Below are 14820 nucleotides of genomic sequence, written 5' to 3'. Positions count from 1 at the left end.
AGTCTAGTGTAGCCTTGTGTTCTCTCACTTAGTCTAGTGTAGTTTTGTGTTGTTTCATGTAGCACCATGGTCCTGGAGGAATACTGTTTCGTTTTTACTGTGTACTGTACCAGCAGTTTATGGTCGAATTGACAATAAAAAGCAACTTGATTTGACTTGACTGCTCCCCCTCTGTGATCTTTATAGCAGTTTATTTCCTTTCAATGACACTTGCAGGATGATACGGACAGACACGTCAAGATCCCTCAGTGTATCAGACAGAAGTGGATATAGATGAGTTGGAATTCTGTCTGTTTGAAAACTTTCCTCACCATCCACAACTATACCAACATTCGTGTCATCAGCGATCTGATCAGCCCATGTCTATTTTGATCCGATCAGACAGAGGTCCTATCATTGATCACTGTGGACACACTGGTTACAAATCTATAGTCAAAATCACTCTCAATTCCATCAACTCGAATGTCACTCCACGATACAAACCATTCAAACCCTCCCACACTGAGACTCGAGGAAAGTTACACATTTATCACAAGACCAGAGTTGGGTTGAATGGTCTGGGCTTGTTACTCCAGATGCTCTGCTCCAAAGTCCATTCAGATTAGTACAACGTAACCAGATGCATCATCACTGAGATAGCAATGTACAGCATTGTGTCACAAACAAGAGAAAGTCTGCAGATGCTGGAAATCCAAGCCACACACACAAAATACTGAACAAACTCAGCGGGTCAGGCAGCATCAACAGAAAAAAAAAACACAGCCAATGTTTTGGGCAAAACCCTTCGGCAGGACTTAAGGAGAAAATGGGAGGAGTAGATTTAAAAGGTGGGGTAGGGGTGAGAAAAATAAGGTGAGTGAAACCTGTAAGGGGACGGATGAAGTAAAGAGCTGGGAAGTTGATTAGTGATAGAGACAGGAGGCCATGGAAGAAAGAAAAGGGGGGAGGAGCACCAGAGGGAGATGGTGGGTGGGCAAGATGATGGGAAATGGTGAAGGGGGGGACAGTGGGAGGCATTACCAGAAATGCGAGAGTTCGATGTTCATGCCCTCAGGTTGGAATCTACCCAGATGGAATGTAAGGTGTTGTTCCTCCAACAAATGTATGGCCACATCGCATTGTATGATATTGTTTAAAAAGTTAAAAAGAATTCAATTGTGAGGATGAATCTGAAAGAACTTATATACACTTACACATGAGAGACTGGGAGACACAGTGCTAAGTATCAACTCCCACACTGTACTTGAGACTGACAGAGACAGAATGAACCCCACACTCTCACACTGTATCAGAGACTGACGAGTGCAGGATGAACCCCACACTCTCACACTGTACCAGAGACTGACGGGTACAGGATGAACCCCACACTCTCACACTGTACCGGAGACTGACGGGTACAGGATGAACCCCACACTCTCACACTGTACCAGAGACTGACAGGTACAGAATGAACCCCACACGCTCACGCTGTACAAGTACAGACATTACGTACTTTAACAAACCTGAACAACGCTCCTCTCCACCTCAAGACAGCACCACTTTGATCAATTTACACTGCAATGGACTGTCTTGAGATTCAAGTTCTCTTCTCTTTTTACAATTTTGTACAGCAAGTTTAGTTCTTGTGAGCGCTGTATCGTGGATACTATGTGTTTATGATGCTGCTGCAGTAAATTTATCTTTCACCTGGTCCATTTGACCTTCGGTCTCCTGCTGTCCTGTTTCATTACAGAAAAGTCTCATATTATCAACTGTGTGTTTTTCTCATTCCATCTGCTTTTCTAGCAGATACTATGGGCCAGATGGCCGAATACTGCCGCTGTAGTTGGTCCATTTTGTACTTTAGATTTCCTTCCTGCCGAATTACCCGGCAGCGGCAACTCACCAGATCAGCGACAGATCCCTGTCCACCGTGTTACCCAAACCGAACACTGGGTAGTGGAGACGGAGTTCTGATTGGTTAAACGAATTTCTTCAGTTATCCAATCAACTGATTTTTCTGCAGGAATCGTTGCTTCAAATAGCCATTGAGAATCCAAGGCATCCCATCCCTCATTTGCATACACCTCTGGGCGCTGCCTATTTAATTCGTGCTCCGAGCCAATTTTACTGATTTCTGCTTCTGAAGCGGTCAGCTGGAATGCCTGAGACAGCGAAACCCGCTCCGAAGAAGGGCGCCAAGAAAGCTCTGCCCAAACCAGCGGGCAAGGCAGGGAAGAAGCGCAAGAGGCTGAGGAAGGAGAGTTACTCCATCTACATCTACAAAGTGATGAAGCAGGTTCACCCCGACACCGGCATCTCCTCCAAGGCCATGAGCATCATGAACTCATTCGTCAACGATATCTTCGAGCGCATCGGGGGCGAGGCTTCCCGCCTGGCCCATTACAACAAGCGGTCAACCATCACCTCACGGGAGATCCAGACCGCCGTGCGCCTGCTGCTGCCCGGGGAGCTGGCCAAGCACGCCGTGTCCGAAGGGACAAAGGCGGTGACCAAGTACACCAGCTCCAAGTAAAGCTCCCCAGTGCGATGATCGAAAACACAACGGCTCTTTTAAGAGCCACTCACGATTTCACTGAGAGAGTTGTACAAGTATTTAGACAATACATGGCGCATATTTTATGTGTGGTGACTTTTACAAGAGCTAAAGAGCGGTTGGAATGTCCGATTCATCTTCCCCGTATAATCCCGGTGTTTAACATTCCTAAAACGGAATTGTTACCTCCCCATCCCCATCAGTCCGTCCCTGCCGGTTTACATGTCGAGCGGAGGATTGCTGCCGTTGCTGTTTTAGCTGTGGGTTCAGGAGTTTATTAGTTACAGTTGAGTAACTTCTCTGAATCTCATTTCAATGCGAGGCCGGAACGACTACACGTTTCTTTCATAGAACAACTTTAAAAAAAAAATTGCAGACTAGACGCTGGTCACAGTTTCAGAAGAGCCGTTTGTCCATAACCTGATAACGTTTACACAATGACCGGCACCGGGCAGAAGCTGAGAGTCACTTTTACGAATTCAAAGATACAGTACTAGAGAATTGAGTTCCCAGACACTCCAATATCAACTGCACTTGCATTAAATGTGTCCGATTTCAGTAACGGGGAAATGCGAAGACACAGTCGTCAAACAGATCAGCAATGATTTAATTTCAGATTAAGTTTGAACAATAGGTTTTTGTTTTGGCGGGCTTTTTCCATTTTTCAGTGTACTTTGGGGAGGAGACGGTTACTTTCCGCGCTTCTACCTTTACGGACTGCTGATTGGTGATTAAGGCAGTTCTTTGATTGGGACATTTCTCTTCACCAATGAGAATAAGTAAAATTACACCAATCACAAACATCAGTTTGCATTCTCAAAGAAGGTATAAAAAGGGCGAGTTGGGGCGGGGTGAACATTCTTTCATTCTCGGTGGAGCAGTTACTGTGACTGTGAAAATGTCTGGACGTGGAAAAGGCACTGCTGGCAAAGCTCGGTCCAAGGCCAAATCTCGCTCATCTCGGGCTGGACTGCAGTTCCCGGTCGGCCGGGTTCACAGACTCCTAAGAAAGGGTAACTATGCTGAGCGGGTGGGTGCCGGAGCCCCGGTCTATCTGGCTGCTGTGCTCGAGTATCTGACAGCCGAAATCCTCGAATTGGCCGGCAATGCAGCCCGGGACAATAAGAAAACCCGCATCATCCCCCGACACCTGCAGCTGGCCGTCCGCAACGACGAGGAGCTGAACAAGCTGCTGGGAGGGGTGACTATCGCTCAGGGCGGTGTGTTACCCAATATCCAGGCCGTGCTGTTGCCCAAGAAAACCGGCGGTGCCAGTAAGTGAAGCGACGTAAGCTGAACCTATTTACCCAAAGGCTCTTTTCAGAGCCACTCACAGTGTCTGTGGAAGGGCTGAGCAGCGGGTGATTTCCGTTCAGAGTATCTGGGCTGTGTATCTGTCACGGCCCCGACCGGAGCCATCCCTGGTAACGTTTTCTCTCCTTCCGTCGTGTTTCTTCCGCGAATTAAACCGGTATAAATCTGCACAGTACGCGGTCCGCTTCACCCTGACTCATTCCCCCTCTCTGCTGGCTGAATGGAGCTCTGTCCCCTTGCGGGGTGGGGAAATGAACTTCCAGAGTCAGCCCCCGGAGGGTGAATTTAATCTCCGATCATTGAACGATTCCGGTCTTCATGACCTGAAACCGTGTTGTCTGGGTTTCACATTGCGGTTTGACCCTGGACCGTTCCGGTATACAGCAGACGGGAACACCGCCTGCCGATCGCTTCATGAGCAATTCCCACCGCCTCACAGAACAATAATATTTGCAGCTTTACATTTATCTAGAAAAGTACATTTACCCTGTGGAACTGACAGTATTTACTAAAAATCTCGTCCACCTGGGTCTCTGAAGTATAAATGAACATTTGCAAAGAAGGAACACACATCAAAGTTGCTGGTGAACGCAGCAGGCCAAGCAGCATCTATAGGAAGAGGCCTGAAACGTCGACTGCGCCTCTTCCTATAGATGCTGCTTGGCCTGCTGCGTTCACCAGCAACTTTGATGTGTGTTGCTTGAATTTCCAGCATCTGCAGAATTCCTGTTATTTGCAAAGAAGGGGTCAGTTTGGTCAGATCTCCCGAGACACGGCTCCCTCTGTGAGGCGGTGGGTCGCTCTGAGAACAGACTTTTGTTTGTGCCAGGGAGAAAAGGGAGTGGGTGGGTGGATCGACAAGGATGTTCAGTGCTGTCCTGACTCTAGTTGGAACTTCTAAACACTGATGGATAAAACCGGACACAGAATAAATTCTGCTCCACCAACCCTATTGCAGTGCGGCGGTCCCAGTCAACATGATGGGGCAATCCCCAGGGATGTCTTCTCTAAGTACCACTGAGATGTTCTCCCTGGTCAAACACATCTCTCCGTCGCTCTCCCTCCACTCCATCGTACCTGTAGCATTTGTACTGTGAAACTGAGTTGCCGGTCCTGCCCCTCCGACAACCATTTTCTGTTGGGGATAACCACACACTGCTCCAGTCCACCCAGCTGAAAATGGGTACGGGCAAATGCTGGGGGTTAACCTCGCGATAGACTGGCGACCTATGGGGTGCGGGGGGGGGGTTAGTCTCGTACTCTCAGTCGCTTTACGCCACAGAAACCGGCATAAGCACCGGCCTGATGGGCCACAAGGCTCGGGACAGACTTTAACTTTTAAATATAATATCCCAGTCTCCTGCACGGATCCATGCCCAGGGGCCATCTGCTGTTCAGAGAACAAAGGACAGTACAGGAGTGGCCCTTTGGCCCTTCTCTACATATTCCTGTGTCTGTCTAAGATTTCCTTAAATACTCCTGCGCTCTCTGCCACCACCCCTGACAGTGCATTCCATGTCTCCATCAATCTGTTGTCTTCACTTTCTTCCTCTGAGCTTAAATACATCCCTTCTGTGAAAAATATTACTGGCTGCTTACACCAACTATGACCACAAAATTCCACAGGTTTCTATCAAATCTCTCCTGAGCCGACGCCACTTCAGAAGAAAAAGTTTCAGCATGTCGAGCCTCTCCTCAGCGCACACCTCCTCCAGACATCCTGCTCCAAACCCTCCACATGCTTCCTGTAATGAGGTGATCAGAACTGAACACTGTACTCTCAATGTGGCCTCACCAGCATTTTATAAACCTGTAACATCATGTCCTGGTGCTTGAACTCAATCCCTTGCCTGATGAAGGTAAACATGCCATACACCGACTTTACCTCCCTGTCAACCTGTGCTCCCAGTTTTAGGGAACCGATGTCTCTGAACCTCAACATCCTTCTCTTTGTCAACACTGTTAATTTTCCTACCATTAACTGTACACACCCTTGATGTTGGATCTCTCAAAGTGCAGCCCTAGGTATCCTTTTCACCACAGCGAATGTATCGAATGCAATGGGATTATCTTCAATCCTACTTGCCGGAGATTTTTTATCACTGTTTCCAGCTCTCGGAATGTTCTTGAGTTTCCCTGTTTTTTAAATATAGTCCTCAAACACCCTGTTTGATTCCAGCTTCCTAAGCCTTACTTATGCTTCTTCCTCCTCCTTGATTAAATTCTTGTCTCATCATCCAAGGTTCCTGAAACTTGCCATCCTTGACCCTCCCTCTCGCTGGAACAAACTGGCCCTGAAACACTGCACTGGTCCTAAAACAAACTCCAGGTCAGATGTGGATTTGACTCAAAATCCATCATTGCATATTGCTGTGCCTGGCATCTAACTTAGCTTCAATCTCTCCATTCAGTGACTGGTGTTCTGTTTCACATCCCCCTGTCAATCTCGTTTCAACCCTCATAGGGAGCAGCAATGAACTTCATGATACTGACTGCCCTCCAGTGAAACTGCAAACCATCCCTCTTGTAAATGTCACCCCAGCACCAAAAGAGGTTCCAATGTTCCGTAATCCTGAAACCCTGCCCCTGTATCAGCTCTTTAGCCACACATTCATCTGCTCTCACTTTCGGTTTGTATCCCTAGTACCACAGGGCACTGGGAGTAAACTGGAGATTACAACATTTCAGGTTCTGCTCCATAACTTCTTCCCTCTCTATATTCACTGTGGGACATTATCCCTTTTCTACCTGTCCATTGGTACTGACGTGAATCACCATCTCCAGCTGAATGATCACCGTCCCCCTGTTCTGTATCTGCTCTGAGATGTCCCTGACTCTCAGAGGATTTACAACTTTTAAAACCAACAAAAGGCAACGAGAAAAGTCATAAAGAGAGGAAAAATTTGGAATACGAAGGTAAGCGAGCCACTGGTATTAAAGAGGTTACCAGAAGTTACTTCAGATATAGAAAGTGTAAAAGAGAGGCAACAGTAGATATTGGTTCATTGGAAGTTGTTACTGGAGAGGTAGTAATGGGGTACAGGAAAATGGCAGACAAACTGAATAAGTATTGTGCATCGGTCTTCACTGGCGAAGTCATCAGCAGTCTGCTGGAAATTCGAGAGAATCAGGGGGCAGAAATGAGAGATTTTGCCTTTACTAGGGAGATGGTCCTTGGAAAACTGAAAGTTCTGAGGTTAGATAATTCACCTGGACCAGATTATCTACACCGGTGCTATGAAAGATGTGGCTGAAGAGATTGTGGCAGTAATAATCTTTCCATAAATTCTGGATTCTGGTGTGGTTCCAGAGAACAGGAAGATTGCAAAGGTCATCCACTCTTAAAGAAGAGGGGGAAGCAGAAGAAAGCAAATCATAGGCCAGCTCGTCCGATCTCAGTGTTTGGGAAGATGATGGAGTCAATTGTCAAGGATGTATTTTCGGGTACTTGGCAACACATGAAAAAATAGGCCAACATCAGCATGGTTTCCTTTAATCAGTCCTCACCAAAGACTTGTGTATCTGCAACACTTCTTCTCAGCTCTTGTACTCAGTGACATGAATGATGAAGGCTGGCAGATCAAACCCCATCTTCACCACCGTATCTAGCTGAGATGTCACTTTCAGTGAATTATACATTCACATGGACATTATTTATATAAATTACAAACAACAAAGGTCCCACCACCCAGTGGCACATCACTAGACAGACAGCTCCAGTCTGAGACACAACCCTCAACCATCAGCCTCTGCCTCCTGTCACAGAGGGAATTATGAAATCAATCAACTATCTCCCCAGATTCCGTTTTCTAGATCTAACCTTCCAGACTATAGTCAAAGGCCTGGCCAATGTCCATACAGACAACATCCACAGGCCTAACCTCATCTACGTCCTTGTGAAACTCCTCAAAGAGCTTCAAGAAATTTGCCTTGATTTCCCTTGCCCAAAACTGTGCTGACTGTCTTGAATCAAACCAAATGTTGGTAGATCCCATTCTTCAGAAACCCCTACAACAAATTACAGAGTGATGGGCCTGTAGCTTCCACTACCCTTTTTAAACAATGGCACCGCATTAACCATCAGTCCTGAAGTCATAGGAGCAGGATTAGGCCTTTTGGCCCATTCAGTCTGTTCTGCCATTCCATCATATATCCCTCTCAACCCCATTCTCCTGCCTTCTACCCATAAACTTTGATACCCTTAATAATAATTAAAAATCTACTAATCTCGGCTTTAAATAAACCTACTGACTGCCTTTATGGTTGCCTGTGGAAATGAAATCCATTGATTCATCACCTTCTGACTAAAGAAATTACTCATCTCTATTCTAGAGGGGCACCTTTTATTCAGGGTGTGGTTTGGTTCTAGATTCCTCCATTATTGGAAACATCCTCTCACATCAACGCTATCTAGGCCGTTCAATATTCAATGTGTTTCTATAAGATTCTCCCTCATTCTTCTAGACTCCAGTGAGTACAGGCCCAGATCATCAAATGATTATTATATCCTAACTCTTTCAGTCCTGGGATCATTCTCGTGAATTTCCACTACAGCCTCTGCAATGCCAGCACATCCTTTCTTAGAAAAGTGACCCAACCCTGCTCATGATACTCCAAACGAGGTCTGACCAAAGCCTCAGCATTAGATCCTTGTTTTTATTTTCTAGTTCTCTTGAAATGCATGCAAGTATTACATTTGCCTTCCTCACTACCAACTCAATGTGTACATTAACCTTTAGGGAATCGTGCACTAAGACCCTTTGCACAACTGATTTCTGTTCTCTCCCTGATTAGAAAGAGCCTAGGCTGTTATTCCTCCTACCAGAGTACATGACCACACACTTCATTACACTGTATTTCATCTGGCACTTCCTTCTCCATTCTCCAAATCTGTCCAAGTGCTACTGCAGACTCCCTGCTTCCTCAACACTGCCTGCCTCTTCATATCATCCACAGTCTTGGCCTCAAAACTATCAATTCCACATTGCTCACCCTGTCCAATCATGTGCAACCTCAACTGGTGCCTGAGATGAAGCAAAATAATCTCTCCCCTGGCCTCCACAGTGTATTCTCCAGCTTCCCACAAAGTACAAGAATGTACCTGATCAGGCCCTGGAGATTTAACAACATTAAAGAATTTTTGCAATGGTGAAATAACTGTCGAAAATATTCATGGAAAGCCTCTCCTATTTCATTTGCCTCCACACACAGATGGCCATGTTCACCTCCAAGGGGAACGATTCTGTGTCTAACTTAACTTTTCCTATGAATATACCAAGAGAATCTCTTGGATTTTGCTCACTTTGCCTTCTGAATCATGATATCCTCCTTTTACCCTCCTAACTTTTATTAGAGATCCTATCTCTAATAATATTCTCGAATAATTTCCCGAGCATTGATCCAAGACTCACCAATCTATAATTTGTCTCTATTGCCTGAGGAACAACATGCCCTGAAATATCAGCATTCTCTTCTCTGATCTCACTATCCTCCATGACCACATTGATGAATACTGATGAGAAGTACAGGTTTAGTCGCTCGCACACTTCAGACATAAACCCCTCCTCTGTGCTTGTGTTGTCGTACCCTCTCCGCAGTGCCCCTTCTCACCAAAGTTATTTCTTCTTCCCGCTTCACACTTCTGATTCTCTCTCTAACTTCTGTCTTACTTGTTTCATGTTGCCAGAGGCCTTCTCCAATTTCTACTTCTGAAATATTCCTTATTCTTCATTTTCTTTCAGTCTGAATTCATAACATCTCTCACTATGCCCCTCTGCCAGACTTTACCATCCTTGTGTTTCCTCCTCATAGAAACAGTTCTGTCTGAATTCTGACCTGATTGCTCTTAAACATCATTTACATGTTCAATGTAGACAGTTGCAATGAATTGTACCCCAAATGACCACATTACCACCAGGTCCAGTCTGTCCTTATTTACTGTTCCCAAAATGAAACTTCTATTAATGGCCAGGCTCATTTCCCAATACAATGTTTTCTCTGACCCCCTTCCCGGGTTAGACTATCCACTTCTATGTTAAGTAACATCCCAGTATTCTTCTAACATATTTGGTGATATCTGAGCCCCTGACTCTAAGGGAGTCCCAGTCAATATTGGGGAAATTAGTCACCCAATACAACTACCCTGTTGCTTTTACATATTTCATTACCTGCTACATTTCTGTTCCTTTATCTCCTTCTGGCATTTGGGAGGCCTGTGATATAACCCCATCAGTGAATGCACCTCTCTTATCCTGAGCTCTATCCACATTGTCACACTGGATGAAACCTCCAGTGTGTCCTCTTAGTCCCTCACCCACAATTCCATATAAAGGCTGACCTGCCATCAGCCTTCCTTGTATGTCAATCCCACTTCCCTGATTTTACAAAACATTTATCTTCCTTCTCTTTGAATCTTTTCAGTTATCCAGCCTCCCCATTCATCTCAGTTGGGGAATTCCAGTGTTTGTTATACAGTGTTTTTTTAATCATTTGTGGCCTTGTAGAACAGTGCAGGCGTGTACTTTGGTTTCCTGCAGTCCACAGTTTTGAGTGCCACAGTCCCACACAGTCATCAGATTATGTAAAGGGAGAGGGGGTTTGAATGAAGAGAACATGAGCAGTTGGCACATTTTGCATGTCACAGTTCCCAAGGAAATGTTGGATTGCCCATAATTCGGAACGCGGCAAGATCCAATAAAAAGAAGTTAGACTTAACCAGAGCAGTCATTGTATGAGTGGGCCAGAATTGGAGTGGGGAGTTGAGGTTTCGTTTCTTCTGAGAGATGTAGGCCATAGGTAGATATATTTTGATTTAATCTTTATTTCTTTTGTATTACACATTTAGAACAGAGGGGATGCCAGACAAGATACTTGTCTTGATGGAAGGAGACAGAAGGTGGTCATGGCAGCTTGTTATTCAGGTTGGAGGCCTCTGACCAGTGACATTCACAGGGATCGGTGCTGGTATTGTCAGTTGTCATCGATGTTAACAATTTCTCTGACATTGTGGTGACAGTGAGTTTGCAGATGACAGCAATGTTGGTGGTAGTGTGGACTGTGAAGATTGTGTGAGAGTACAATAGGATGGAGATTAACTGGGGAAGTCGGCCAAAGAATGGCAGAAGGATATTGACGTGGACAAATTTGAGGTGTTGCATTATGAGAAGTTTAACCAGGGAAGGATCTGCACAGTAAATTCTTGTCCCTTGGAGAGTATTACAGAAGAGGGTCCATGAAATACAGAAACATCATTCACTGAAAGTGACAACACAGGTAGTCAGGATGGTGAAGGTGGTGTTTGGCCTATTTGTCTTCATTGATCAGGGAACTGAGTAGAGAATTTGGGATGCCATATGACAGCTGTAAAAGTCAAAGTGAGACCAGGCTGTATTTTGCACAGTTCTGGTCATCCAGTTGCAGGAAAGATGTCATGAAGCTGGCAAGTGTGGAGGGAAGTTTGATGAGGATGTTACTGACACTGGAGGACTTTAATTATCAGCAGAAGCTGGACAGACTGGGACTCTCTTTCTCTCTCCTGAGAGAGTAAGGAGCTGTCTGGTGACCGTCCAGAGGTTTACAAAATCAGTAGGTGAGCACTCTTTTTGTAGGGTAGGGAAGCCTAAATTTACAGGGTAATTGTTTAAGGTGAAGGGGAAACATTTAAAAGCTACCTTATGGGTGGGGGATGTTGCATCTTTGATTAAGGAGACCAACACTTCAGTAATAAGAGGGGTTTTGATGAGGTCTTGTAAGTATAGGTTTTAAATAAAATGATGAATGATGATTTTGATGGCATTATACTGCCGGCCTCCCAATCGGCTCAGATATTGTGCAGCAGACATATTAGTAAATCACACAGAGGGGTAATGGGAACAAGCTTACAGCAGTTGGGCATTTCAACTTCCTCATATTACCTTGTATGAAAAGTTTCAGTCTCCAGGAGAAATTTGGCAGAAACAGGATCGGTTCATCCCTCAGCAGAAACAGTATTTAAAAGGGAGGATGAGGCAACCATCACTAACAACAGAAGACAAAGGCAGCATAAAAGAACTTGAGAGGGCAAAGAATATCATCAAATTTAATGGGAAGCTAAAGGATTATGAAACTTTAAAAAAACAGAGCGCAACTATAATAACAATATAAAGAAGTCAGATAAATTATGAAAGTAACTGGCCAATAATAGAAACAACATACAAAAAGATTTATTTTCAGATATATGAAGAGTAAAAGAGAGGCAAGAATGGACAAGGTTTTTGGTTTCCTATTCTCATCTTCGGACTCACACCCCTCCCTGATCCTCTTTTTACACGATTTAGTTTATTCTGTATTTCTTATTTTGACTGTTTTTTTTTAAGAAATTGCTCTGTACTGCTGTAGCAAAACAACGAAGTTAATGACATATGTCCGTGAATGAACATGATTTTGAATTTGATACTAATCACCTTCACTGATCAATGCCAGTGCACAAAAGTTTTATTAATGAGTTGGAGTAACTTCCCTGAACTTTACTTGGAAGGATGGCGCGGATTACAGGGTGACGTGATCATTTAGAGAAGAGGGCCAAGTGTGGCAAATGCATTTCAATACAGATAAGTGTGAGGCGGTGCATATTGGAAAGTCAAACCAGTGTAGAACTTACACTATGAATGATCGGTCATTGGGGAGTGGAATGGGCCGGAGAGATTCAGGGGTAAAGTGCACACACAGTTCATTGAAAGTTGTGTCACTGGTAGACAGGGTGGTGAAGAACGGGGTTTAACATGCTGGCGTTCATTAGTCAGGGGATAGAGTATATCAGTTGTGACATTATGTCACAGTTGTGTAAATGACTGGAGGACACACTTGCCGATTTGTATACAGCTCTTGTCACCATTATAGGAAACGTGGTTAAACTGGGGAAAGTGTAGACAAGATTTCCAAGGTATATTTCCGGGACCCGAGGTTCTCAGTTACAGTCAGTTTGGCCAGACAATGTCCTTTGTCCTTTATTCCCTGGAATCAGAATCAGATTTATCACCGTGTTATATGACGAGGAACCTGTCGTTTTATTCTGACAGCAGTACAGGCCTCTGAAGGTGCAGATGTGAACACTGTGTCAGCATAACGACAGGAGATTCTGGGAATGGCGAACAACGCGGCCAAAATGCTGGAGGAACCCAGCAAGTCAGGCAGCATATCCTACCAGAGTCCTGATGAAGGGTCTCGGCCCGAAATGTCCACTGTTTATTCTCACCATTGATGCTGCCTGACTTGCTGATTCAGAGAGAGTGTTTTAAAGCGGCGGGCGGATTAGACGAGTATCACTGTGTTTGTGGGTCCGAACACATCGCCGGATTTCCCAGCGCCTCCTGTACAAAATGAAAAGATTTCTCTGTTACGGGATGGTCCCACTCCCCAGCTCAGTCCCGAAGCGGGAATTAACCGCAAAGTTTTAGTTAGTTTCAAAATTTCAGCCGAAAAGCAGAGAACAGGTCAACAAAATGGAGAGAGATCGCGGGCAGTGCAGTAATGAAACGGGTTAAAATAGAAAGTGCTGCCTTTAATCCCGATTAAACTCTCTTTCCAGCGAACTTTCCGGCCTCAGGGACGGACAGGGACCAGTCTGAGTCTCCAGAGTGTCCGATTTTAATTGGAATCGGAGCGTTTTTGAGGAGAGAGAAACACAGAAAAATGCAGTCTCCGGGAGCTGACAGCAGGATGTCTCCGCCCCGTCCGCTCGCTGTCTTTAAATTGCTCTGTGCCCGCCTTTCGCTTCAGTTCTCATTCAGTCTGATTGTGAGAAGCATTTTCCAGAGTCGCCGACATGACCGAGACAGCACCCGCCGAAACGGCTCCTCCAGCCGCACCCGCCGCCGCAAAGAAGACTCCCAAGAAGAAGGCGGCCGGCCGGAGCAAACCAGCCGGTCCCAAGCTGGGCGAACAAATCGATAAGATTGTGGCGGATTGTCGCGATAGGAAGGGGATGTCCGCTGTGGCCATCATGAAGGCTCTGACCAGCAGCGGTGTCGATGTAGGGAAACGTCGCGCCCAGATCAGGATGTGCATCAAGAAGAGAGTGGAAAGCGGCTCCTTGGTTCAGACCAAGGGCGCGGGTCTTTCGGGATCCTTTAAATCCGGTCAAGGAAAAAGTGCCGTGAAAGCGGTGAAGAAAGCGAACAAGCCATCGGTAAAGAAATCTGCCATCAAGAAATCTCCCAGCAAGAAGTCTGGCGCCAAGAACCCAGCGGCGAAGAAAGCGGCAGCGAAGAAACCAGCAGCTAAGAAAACAGCAACTAAGAAACCAGCGGCTAAAAAGGCGGCAGCTAAGAAACCAGCAGCTAAAAAGGCGGCAGCTAAGAAACCAGCGGCTAAAAAGGCGGCAGCGAAGAAACCAGCGGCGTCGAAGCCAAAGAGCCCCAAGAAACTCGCAGCCCCGAAGAAGAAGGCGGCCAAGAAGACAGCAGGCAAAAAGTGAATTCAGATATACCGTTCGTAAGTGTTTGAACCCAACGGCTCTTCTCAGAGCCACCCACATCTCAGAAAAGAGCTGATCATGAATATTGTGATTCCCGCTGCGGGTCCGACTGAGTTTTGCGGGGGAACTTCTCGCATAAAACCCGATATTCCCGGTACCTCTCTGACATTCAGAGCGGCCGTGACGTCCCAGATTTGAAGTGAAACACTGTGTTTCACTCGGGCTGTGTGTGTGAGAGAGTGAGACCGGTGGGGTGGTCTGCAGGCCCAGTTCCTTCTCCCGCTCCAGGAGAGCGTGACGGAGATTCCGCACCTCGCATCCCAAAACCCGATTCAGCTGAGTTGATTGGGAACTGCTGAAACCTATGTGAGAGGGGAGGGGGCGTCTTGAGAGAGGGATCTGTCTCTGGGGGTGGACTGTAGGGGGAAGATATATGATAAACTACCCGGTGACATTGCTGACTGACCTTTATTCAGTTACCAGCCACAAAACTACTTAAGTTTATTCACACAAAACA

The 14820-nt window shown here is 45.7% G+C and overlaps 4 protein-coding genes across 4 annotated transcripts in view; all 4 read left to right on the top strand.

Moving 5' to 3' along the window:
* The window catches only part of LOC134339768 (histone H2B-like), a 75321-nt gene that overhangs the window by 24080 nt on the left and 36421 nt on the right, over positions 1-14820 (top strand). The window lies entirely within an intron of this gene.
* LOC134339597 (histone H2B 1/2-like) lies at positions 821-2884 on the top strand. Its single transcript, XM_063036246.1, has one exon. It carries the CDS (start codon positions 2141-2143, stop codon positions 2513-2515), a length of 375 nt encoding a protein of 124 aa, XP_062892316.1. The 5' UTR covers positions 821-2140; the 3' UTR covers positions 2516-2884.
* On the top strand, positions 3435-4392 carry LOC134339611 (late histone H2A.2.2-like). Its single transcript, XM_063036279.1, has one exon. The coding sequence runs from the start codon at positions 3435-3437 to the stop codon at positions 3816-3818; it is 384 nt and encodes a 127-aa protein (XP_062892349.1). The 3' UTR covers positions 3819-4392.
* Positions 11881-14482, top strand: LOC134339767 (histone H1-like). Its single transcript, XM_063036534.1, has one exon. The coding sequence runs from the start codon at positions 13653-13655 to the stop codon at positions 14301-14303; it is 651 nt and encodes a 216-aa protein (XP_062892604.1). The 5' UTR covers positions 11881-13652; the 3' UTR covers positions 14304-14482.

This window comes from Mobula hypostoma, chromosome 30 (assembly GCF_963921235.1).
Source record: "Mobula hypostoma chromosome 30, sMobHyp1.1, whole genome shotgun sequence".
Classification (NCBI taxonomy): Eukaryota; Metazoa; Chordata; class Chondrichthyes; order Myliobatiformes; family Myliobatidae; genus Mobula; species Mobula hypostoma.
This window is presented reverse-complemented; position numbering and strand designations above follow the sequence as displayed.

Coding starts and splice junctions, on each gene's coding strand:
- LOC134339597 (XM_063036246.1), top strand. CDS start 2,141: ATGCCTGAGACAGCGAAACCCGCTCCGAAGAAGGGCGCCAAGAAAGCT.
- LOC134339611 (XM_063036279.1), top strand. CDS start 3,435: ATGTCTGGACGTGGAAAAGGCACTGCTGGCAAAGCTCGGTCCAAGGCC.
- LOC134339767 (XM_063036534.1), top strand. CDS start 13,653: ATGACCGAGACAGCACCCGCCGAAACGGCTCCTCCAGCCGCACCCGCC.